Source organism: Carlito syrichta, unplaced genomic scaffold (genome assembly GCF_000164805.1).
Source record: "Carlito syrichta isolate Samal-C Ts95f unplaced genomic scaffold, Tarsius_syrichta-2.0.1 Scaffold312097, whole genome shotgun sequence".
Taxonomy (NCBI): Eukaryota; Metazoa; Chordata; class Mammalia; order Primates; family Tarsiidae; genus Carlito; species Carlito syrichta.
In genome coordinates, this window is record NW_007256193.1 from 74,618 (window position 1) to 84,811 (window position 10,194).

General features: G+C 39.2%; 1 protein-coding gene across 1 annotated transcript in view; it reads right to left on the reverse strand.

Annotated features, from left to right (window-relative positions):
- NCAPD3 (non-SMC condensin II complex subunit D3) overlaps positions 1-10,194 on the reverse strand; it is an 80,129-nt gene that overhangs the window by 68,840 nt on the left and 1,095 nt on the right. Inside the window, exons 2-4 of the mRNA XM_008069540.2 lie at positions 9,672-9,812; positions 5,919-6,073; positions 2,579-2,741 (exon numbers count right to left, since the gene is read on the reverse strand). Of these exons, the coding sequence (XP_008067731.1) occupies positions 2,579-2,741; positions 5,919-6,073; positions 9,672-9,735 (382 nt within the window). The 5' untranslated portion in view covers positions 9,736-9,812. The remainder of the gene's footprint in view (positions 1-2,578; positions 2,742-5,918; positions 6,074-9,671; positions 9,813-10,194) is intronic.

The window sequence follows — 10,194 nt, forward strand, 5'->3', positions numbered from 1 at the left end:
TAGCTGGAACTACAGGCAAATGCCACCACACTCAGCTAATTTTTTGATTTACTGTAGAGATGAGGTCTCATCAAGGTGCCCAGGCTGGCCTTGAACCCGTGGGTCAGGCAATTCCCTCACCTCGGCTTCCCCAAGTGCTGGGATTATAGGCGTGAGCCACTGCACCTGGCTAATTTTTTATTTTTTGTAGAGATGAGGTCTCATCAAGTTGCCTGGGCCTCTCAAAGTTCTGGGATTACAGGCTGAACCACCGAGCCCAGCCAAAAGTAGGTTCTTTAAAATGACCAACAAAATAAGTACATTTCAATCTAGACTGATCAAGAAAAAAAGACAAAGAAATAGAAATGCCCAATGTTAGGCATAAAAGAGGGGCTATCACTACTGATTCTACAAACATAAATGTCTTTCAGAAAAACAATAACAACAACAACAAAAACAACTCCATCCCAGATGGTTTCACTAGTGGATTCTACCAAAAATTCAAGGAAAAAGAAAACCAAATCTTCACAAACTCTTCCAAAATATAAAAGAGGAGAGAATACTACATACCTCATTCTGTGAGACTGGTATTACCCAGATACCTAAACTAGACAAAGGCATCTCAAAAACAGAATATCATTTATCAATATAGATACAAAATCCTTCAACAAAATATTAGTAAACCAAACCTGACAACATATAAAGAACTATACACTATGACGAAGGTCATGTAAAATTGGTTTAACATATAAAAAAAAAATCAACAAATGTAATATGCTATATTATTAGAATAAAAAACACAAGTAGATATATTTTCACTTCATAGATGTAGAAAAGCCAATGACAAAATCCCACACCCTTTCATAACAAAACACTCAACAAACTAGAAATTATAACTTGACAAAGACCATCCTGAAAAAACCTACAGGTAACATCATACAAAGACCAGATGCTTTTTCCTTAAGATCAAGACAAGGATGCCCTCTCCATCATACTGAAGGTTCTAGCCAGGGCAATTAGGCAAGAAAAATAAATAAAAGGTATCCAGACTAGAAAGGAAGAAGTCAAATTGTCTATTCACAGATGACATGATGGTTTATAAAGAAAATCCTGTTAGAACAAATACGTAAGTTCAATAAGGTTCTAGAATACAAGATCAAGAATCAAAATCAATTGCACATCTATCACTACCAATAAACACCATGAAAACGAAATTAAGAAAACAATTTCATTTGTAATAGCATTGAACATAATAAGATACTTAAGAATAAATTCAAAACAAAAGTACAAGAGTTATGCACTGAAAATTACAAACCATTATTGAAACAACTTAAAGAAGATCTAAAGTAAATGGAAAGATATCCTGTAGTCATGGATTTGAAGACCTAATGTTGTTAAGATTGTAATACTCCACAAATTGATAGAAAGATTCAACACATTTTTTGAATCTTTAGGTTCAAACACCAAGCAGCTCTTTTTTTGTGCAGAAATTCACATAGAAATGCAAAGGACCTAGAATAGCCAAAGCAATGTTGAAAAAGAACATACTGTGATTGAATATTAAGCACCATCAGCATCCTAATCATAATCCAGAAACATTTAAAAACAGAAGGTCATTGGCAAGAACACAGCTTGCTGGAAAGCTGCAAGTGGCCCACACAATAAATAATAGTTACCTCTTTGCTCTGTCACAAATCTCAACTTTAATCAGAAGGTACTGCATTGACAAGAGAAAAGTGAAACTGAGTTTCTAAAGCCACTGCTTTTCTGAGAGCCTAGTTACAACTGAAATATTGCTTAGCAACAAAGTTCTTTAGAAACCTACTTCAAAAGTCATTACGGGAGCATTAGCAATAACACAAACCAGTGTTCAGAGGTTTTAAATACCTTTTTTATCTGTACCCAAATAAAACCTTAACATTAATTACAAATGCATTTATATAAAAAATGACAAGCAGCAAACTGGCTAAATCTTGTGATTTTCTGTTCATATGAAAGTTGGATTCTCCAACTCAGTCTTTGCTCCACTCTCTCTTGCCTTAGTTTCGGGGGAGGGAGGAGAATGGACTACTCTACTGCCCACAGGGGTGACAATGAAGTAGAAATATGCTCATAAATAGATCCCTTTTCAGTGCTTTCCTTCATCAAGTACTACTAGCTACTTTCAGGTTTTCTTGATTAGCATGGTTTTAACCTATTCTTCAATGCACACTTAGGAGAGAATATAAAACAGTGACTTCCCACAGCAAGTTTCCCCAGTCTAGACAGGGAGTCAGAAGAAAAAAGGGCAATATCAGAATTTTACAATGGGCTAGGGAAAGGTGGGAGGAAACTCTGGCAATCCCTTTAGATTATTTGTATTAGGTTATAGATGGCATAATTTCAGAAAACAAACTTGCGTTAAAAAAAATGGGGGGAACTTTCAAACACCTATTGCATACCATGTACTTTACAGACTTGCTCTCATTTAATTCTCAGAACAACTCTATGAGATGTATTATCACTGCCCCATTTTATAAAAAACAAAGTATAAGCATTAAACATAATATAGAAAATAAAAATGACAAAAGATTTGTCCTATCATATCAAGTGTTCATACCTGGTACTTCTAGTAGCAAAAAGTAAAGCCCAGCAGCATGAAGTCCATATTCTCGGTACTGCACACTGACATTTTTCTTAAGAACTGTTTGAACAAAGTGATAGAATAATGCCACCAGCGTACTGTGGGAAATATTGTTCTCAATGAAGAAGGTCCAGATACTCTGCAGGGAAAGGGCAAATCACAAAAGCCAGTAATTAGAGAAACAGAAAATCTCCTATTACTTCATTTTTTCAAGTATTTAGTGCCTTACAAAAAGAAGAATAGACTACCCTGGCTCCTAATGATAAATGTTTACCATGTTCAAAGAGACTGAAACAAAAATTCAAAATAAAAAATCGATTATTCAAAAAAAAAACAACAAAGATAAATAGGTATATAAAGAAATTTAAACAAACTTTCAAAAACATTATTTTGGTTAAGTTTGAAGCACATATACTTCTGAAATTATTATAGCTTCAAACTACACTAAGATTTTGGGGACACCATATAACAGTTACTGCTCAGAAAAGTTACTTCACCTATGTTAAATATATCCAAATCCATTTATCTCTAATAACTGAGGAAATCAGAACATTTATTCCAGTTTAAATGTTCTGCAGATTGTGGGCAATGGGGACAGGAAAGAAAACACCTGAAGTTTCTCCCTCAATAGATTTCAGAAGTAGCCTAAATGAGAAAAGAGATAAACCCTGGAATAGAAATCATAATTTTATTAATTTTATTGTTGTCACATGTTTTCTCCTTTTAAACATAAGGAGGAACTGGGTTATTTTAATAAGCCAAACATAGCAAAAACTAAAAATAGTTTATCGTTGAGTACTGTATCTTTTTTTTTGAGTTGGAGTCTCACTCCTTTGCCCAGGCTGGAGTGCAGTGGCACGCATGCTCACGGCCACCCCAGCGTCAACCTTCTGGGTTCCAGCGATCCTTCCGCCGCAGCCTTCGGAGTAGCCGGAACTACAGATGTGCACTACCACGCCCGGCTGTTTTTTTATTGTAGAGACGAGGTCTCACCAAGTTGCCCGGGCTGGTCTCCAACCTGCGGGTTCAGGCAATCCACTTGCCTCTGCCTCCCAAAGTGCTGGGATTACAGGCTGAGCCATCGAGCCCAGCTGAGTACTGTATCTTGAAAACAGACCAAAAAAAAGGCTCACAAAATTGAAGCAATTGGACCTAGTACTTCCTGCTTCCTGGCAAAGGAAGAGGAAGTGGTAGGTAATGCCTTAGATTAGTCACACTGCTTAGCATGCGCCACATTAGAGAAGAGACCATCTACAATCTTTCAGTACTCTCCTTTTGTTTAATAGGAAATATCTGGAAGAAATAATCTCTTACCTTTATAATATCACATCCTCACTCCTAATGCCACCTACACTTCCACTTTATTTACCTTGCAGGTCACCTTGGACCAGGTACTCACCAGTATTCCACCTGTTGGCTGCCTTGGCCCTATGTAATCCTGCAGTTGTCTAGTCTTGGCATCAGTGACCGCGCACTGGCAGCATTCGATCACTTCTCCTCTGGGCTCCTTCAACCAGCTCTGTTTCTGTCCTGTCTTCTTCTCTCCCTAGCTGGTCTCATGCATCACTGCACTTCGACTCACACCTTGATTAAAAAAACTTGACCCTCTCTCCCAATCTTCCATTTCTAACTACCTGCAATGCCTCTCAAGGATCTCCTAACAGAATCTCACATTCATGTCTAAAATTAATTTTTCCACTTGACCTTGCTCTTTCCCCCTCATTCCCCAACCTGATTAACAATATAATCTTCCAGTTTTAAAATCTTGGGGATCACTGACTTCTTTTTCTCATAGCACTTTGCACCATATCTTAGTCAACAAAGACTTCCTAGTTCACAAAGCCCTATTAATTCTACCCCCAAAAAGTCCCTAGTTTTTTATTTATTTTATTTTACCTAATCACTAATGTGATGACCTAGTTTTTAGCCTTCCTTTCTAATTCCCATAAGCATAAACTCCAGACCAGGCCATTATCATTCATGACACCTAGATTACCATAACAGTCTCCCAAGGGATCTCCTTGTATACAATTTTTTCCTACTTTAGTTTATCTATAGTCAAGAACATCTGTCCTAAAACAGATTACCTATCTAATTCATGTTACCTATCTAATTGCTCGAGGTAACCTCTTCCTCCCAGGGCTGGCTGTGAGGATTAGATGAGTTAATATGCAAGATGCTCAGAACAGAAACTCACACACAAACACCCTATTGAAAACATTCCAACTGCATCACTCACTGAACCTCTCTAAAAGTTACCCATGATCTATCCTCAATCTACCTTCCTGCCCACGCATTTTAAGATTCTTTAGTCATCCAACCCATACCTCTCAGTTCTCTCAACGTTCCATGTATATTCCCACTGAGTAGCTCCTTGGCGAGGAACACTCTCTAATCCTAACTCCTGCTAGTCAACATTCTGCCAATATGTGAAGACTTACTGCTAGCTACTTTCTTTCTGGAACCTTCCCCAATCTGCGGTGCTTCCTTTTCCACCACACGCATCTGTCTAGGAGCATTTTTCATAATGTGATTCACAGAATATTTCCAGGCTCCCTAGACTCACAGTAACATTGCACGTTCCACTCCCTGCAGCTGCATGTGGCTGCTGGATCCACATTGGCCAGTGTTTGAGTGTCCACATTTCCTCCCTGGGAGAGCCCTCGACCTAGCAAAAGGCTTTGTATCTTAATCCTCACTCTGTCTACTAAGGTGCTTAAGGCAGTTTAATTGGATAATTTAATTTTTGAACAGCGATGTGAAATTTATAACAAATATATCTTGTTAATTTAAATGTTTCATAGATGTTACTTTCTAAGTATTTTTTTTAATTCCTAGCCCTTCATGTTTTTTAAAAAATAGTTAATGATCTAAATGTTAGTGGGTGCACTAAGTATATCTCAATATTTAAAGAAACTCTGGATAAATGTTTGTAATTCAACTGATCATCACAGCTTATTAATATCAGATTTTCTTAAGGTTACAGCATACCTAAATTGTTAATTGCATTTTCCTTGGACTTCTTTTCATTTTTGGCTTGTCTGGTTTCTTGTTTTTGCCTTATACTTTTCCCTTAATTTGCTGTTATAAAAAGTGGTCATGTTTTGAAAAAAAAAAAAATCAGACTAGAACCTTGAATCCTTTGGAGAAAAACTATTAGAATATGTCAGTAAATGAACTACATTCTTTATGTTTCTCATATTGTACTCCCTATATATTGCATACTAAAAAAGCTAAGCTTTGGATTATAATAATGACTTTCATCATCTACTGCTAACACTTTAAGTTGGCTAGCTTGATTTTTTAATCTTTTTACCTCCAGAGATCCATGTTCTTCTGTAGCAAAGGGAAAGACACTTTGATAGAGGTTTGTAAATGCATCCAGTCCAGTCTCTGTGATCTCTGCTTCTATGCTGGGATCTATGGGCTCAGTCTCTGTGAAATCCTGTTCCCACACTGTGTCTACCCATTCTAGGGGAAAAATGCAAAGAAATCAGTGAGTGCTCTATAGGAAGTAAAAAAACCAATTATCTTTAGACTTCAGGTATATTCAAGAGGAGAAAAGTCACAATTCACATTTAACTTGTTATAACAATACAAGGCAGCATAAAAGGTTATGAGACTCTTTAAAAAAAAAAACAGAAATGACAACTGGCTATTAGGTTAACCACCTTCTAAAAATATCAAGAAATAAAACACTTTTTAAAATCTAAGTTTTGGTGGATGACACGTCAGCACACTTAATGATCAGGCTTTCCCATATGTTCAATCTAGAAAAAAAAACATTAATCAGACTGCCTCAGATGCTCCTTTGTGAAAAATCTTATAACCAAGTTAATAAACCCAAATAAAGTGATAGCACTTTACTGGGACCTTCAACAACAATGTAGCATAGTGTAAAACAGATAGCATTTCCTCAAGAAGCTTAAGCCAAAGGAGGCAAGCCTGACTCATACAGAAATACTCATGGCTTCAAAATATACTGGTAGAAATAACTTACAGTGAAAGATGGGGACATTAAGACAACTTTGGCGCTTGATTCCTTGACAAGCTCTCTTAACTCTAAACCTTTTCATGCTTTTCTAACTATATTTCTTCAGTGTTTTCATTGTTATTCTCCCAAACCTAAAGTTAGGACTAGCTAAAAACATGTGGACATCTCAGACAAATTATTAATTGGGTACTCCTTTTAAATTAATTTTCTGTAAATATTGGTTTACCATTGATGTAGAGAAATTGGGCAGGACAAGAATAAAGAAAAATAGAGATGGGAGGCCTCAACCTTTCTTTCATGGCTCTGAGCATTGCACTGCACTCAGCAGATGAAAAGCCTTATAGTTAACTAGATCTATCCTCCTTAGAATACAATTAATCTGCCCATTTATAGTTAATTAGGTCCATCCTCCTTAGAATACAATCTGCCCATCATCTTTTGTCACTTGAACTTGACCTTGGAGGAGGGGATCTCTGTACCCCAAGTGGCTCTGCATAGTATTCTTTCTAAAGATATGCAATATGCTGCCTGAAAGAAGATCTGAACAATACAACTGAATCTCTATTTTTTCAGTAATGTTTTAAAGTTCATCATACAAATAAGTTATCTCATTCCTTATTTTGACTTTGCTTACAATAGCTCCCCACTGTCAGTAGCATTAAATCTAATTAGGAAGGCAGTAGCTGGGCCTGATATCTACCATTTGGTTATAGAAGTCTTCTGTGTTGAGAGTATAGGAGAAATTGAGTTTTTTCCCCTTCAACATTCTTTCTTTTCTTTTTTTTTGTGTTGGAGTCTCACTCTGTTGCTCAGACTGGAGTGCAATGGCATGCTCCTGGCCACTGCAGGCTTGACCTGCTGGGCTCCAGTGATCCTTTCGCCTCAACCTTCCAAGTAGGTGGAACTACAGATGTGCGCTACCATGCCCAGCTAATTTTTTGATTTACTGTAGAGATGAGGTCTCGCCAAGTTGCCCAGGAGGGTCTCGAACCTGCAGGCTCAGGCAATCCACTCACCTCAGCCTCCCAAAGCGTGGGATTACAGGCTGAGCCACTGAGCCTGGCTTCTCCCCAACATTCTTACACTGTTCAACCAAATCCCTTACTACCTATTTTCTCAATTGTCAAATGGAGATAACTTTTGCTCTTTATTCAACTAACATTTTGAGAAATACCTCTATAAGTGCTAGGGATACAAAGATGAATGCTAGAGGGTTCTTGTCCACAAAGATCTCACCATCTTACACTTACAATAACAACAACAAAAAAGCAGCCATGGTAGAAGAAAGACCACGGGGTTTTAAGTCAAAACAAGGTGAATACCCACTTGATCATGTCAGTTTAATTATGTTACCGATCATCAGGGGTTTGGCCTAAGTCCCATTGCTTGTGGCCTGGAAAGCCAATCACAGAGACACGTATTGCCAGACACGTATTGCTTTATTATGGGTGTCATAGCAGGAGACACAGGAGACAAACCTCAAATCTGTCCTTCCCTGTCCCCACTAAAGTGAGGGGTTTATATAACGGAAAAGGAAAAGAGGAGGGGCAAGGAAGATGATTTGGTCAACAGGCAGCAGGCATATCTCAGGGTACAAAAATGTAAGTTTCTCAAGGTTCAGTTCTATGGGCATCTGGTTTGTTGGAAAATTGGGCTGGTTACAGTTAGTCTCAAGAAAACAGTATTGCTGTGAAAGATAATGTGTATAAAGAGCTTAAGAATGTTTTAGTCACATAAAAGACACTCAATAAATGATTATTATTATTTTTACAATGAGAGTGTTAAAATAAAAATAGATATGTAAAACATAAAATGCTAGACAACATATTAGAAAATATTACTAGGGGAGGAGGAGAAGGGAGAGAAGTGGGTAAGCTGATTCTTAATCGGACCTGAATGTAGGAGATGCCAGGGAAAGAAACGCAGAGAAGAGCATCCCAGACAAACAGCAGAGCATCACAAAGCACAAATAAAGTATTTAGAAATAAACAAAATAGTTACAACATAGAGTTTGAGTGTGGAGGGTGAGAATTAGTATTTATTCAGGTACTAAGGTCATCTTCACAAAACCCCTGGGAGGTAGACGTGATAATTCCCATTTGAGGGATAGGAAATTGAGGCTTAGCAAGGTTAAACAAGGTTAAGCAACCTGCCTAGTAAATACATGGGTGCTATGTGGCAGATCCAAGAGACCATTCCAATATCTGTGACTGCAAATCTTATGCTCTTGGAAAAGCAAACCGGAGAAAATAGTGAAGGCTCTTATAAGGTATGTCAAGAATTCATTTCGGAAATTTATTTAGGAAACAAAGGAAACATTAAAAGTTTAAAGACTTTGCTGTCTTTTTTTTTTGAGTTAGGGTCTCACTCTGTCGCCCAGGTTGGAGTGCGACACACACTCCTGCCACCGCAGCCTCGACCTTCTGGGCTCAGGCGATCCTTCCACCTCAGACTTCCAAGTAGCTGGGACAACAGGCGTGCGCCATCACGCCCAGTTAATTTTTTGATTTATTGTAGAGACGAGGTTTCGCCATGTCGCCCAGGCTGATCTCCAACCTCCCAGCAATCCTCCAAAGTGCTGGGATTATAGGAGTGAGCCACTGCGCTATCTTAAACTGCTGCGTTAAAAAAAAAAATTAAAAAACATGACACATTCAAAGCAGTGTTTTCAAAAGTGGTCCTGCAGGGTGTGGGGAATGGGCTGGCAGTTAACAGCAGAAAGCAGATAAGATTTGCGATTTAAAACCACCAGAAATAACAGGTATGTCCACCGAAACATAATAGATATGTCCATGAAGATCTGCAGAATAAGAAGGCCAAGAAAACAAAAGCATAAGCACTGGGAAAGACTAGCCAACATTAGCTTTTTTTAAAAAGGGTTACCTGATCGAGTTGAGCCTCTATGATAAACCCGGCTGGCCACTGTCCTGGCGTGGCACACCGACCTGGGGATGCCAGACAAGGCCGAGAGCCGGGCGCCTCTCACCCCATTCCCAATCGCATCTCAGCCTGAGCTAAGGTACCGTCGGGGAGCAAAACACCCCAGTCCCGGGCCCCACGGCGGCGTCTTCTTACCGGGACTGATATCCAATGGGCACCAGGGTTGCAGGCTGCTCCCCAGGCCCCGCAGCGCCAGCATGATCACTGAGACACCGGCTCGCCTCCGCCGTGCTCAACTTTTAAAGCTCGCTCCCGCGCGCGCGCTCCGAGACGTTTCTGCAGACCAATCACAACGTACAGAATTTCTCACTGACCAATCACCGTGCCGAGCCGTTTTCATTCTCTTACCAATCATCTAGGTCGTCCGCCGCAGGCGCAAAGAATGGGGCTGGCCGAGGATTGGGGCTACACAAGGTTCCCTCGGGTGGTTTTTCAGCTTTCCCTTTAGAGTAGGAGCCAGGAACTAAGTAAAGCCTAATAGCGTCTTTCCCGCCTCGTTTTTCTTGAATGGAAGGAAATGTACAGAGTATTTGAGACAGCGTACTTCCTGTAATAACTGTCACCTTTGCCCCTGTGAAGCGACATTTCGCGTGCGTGTCAAAGGCTACCTTCCCCCGTCAGACAGCACTCGAACGTTGTACATATCCGAATGTGAAAG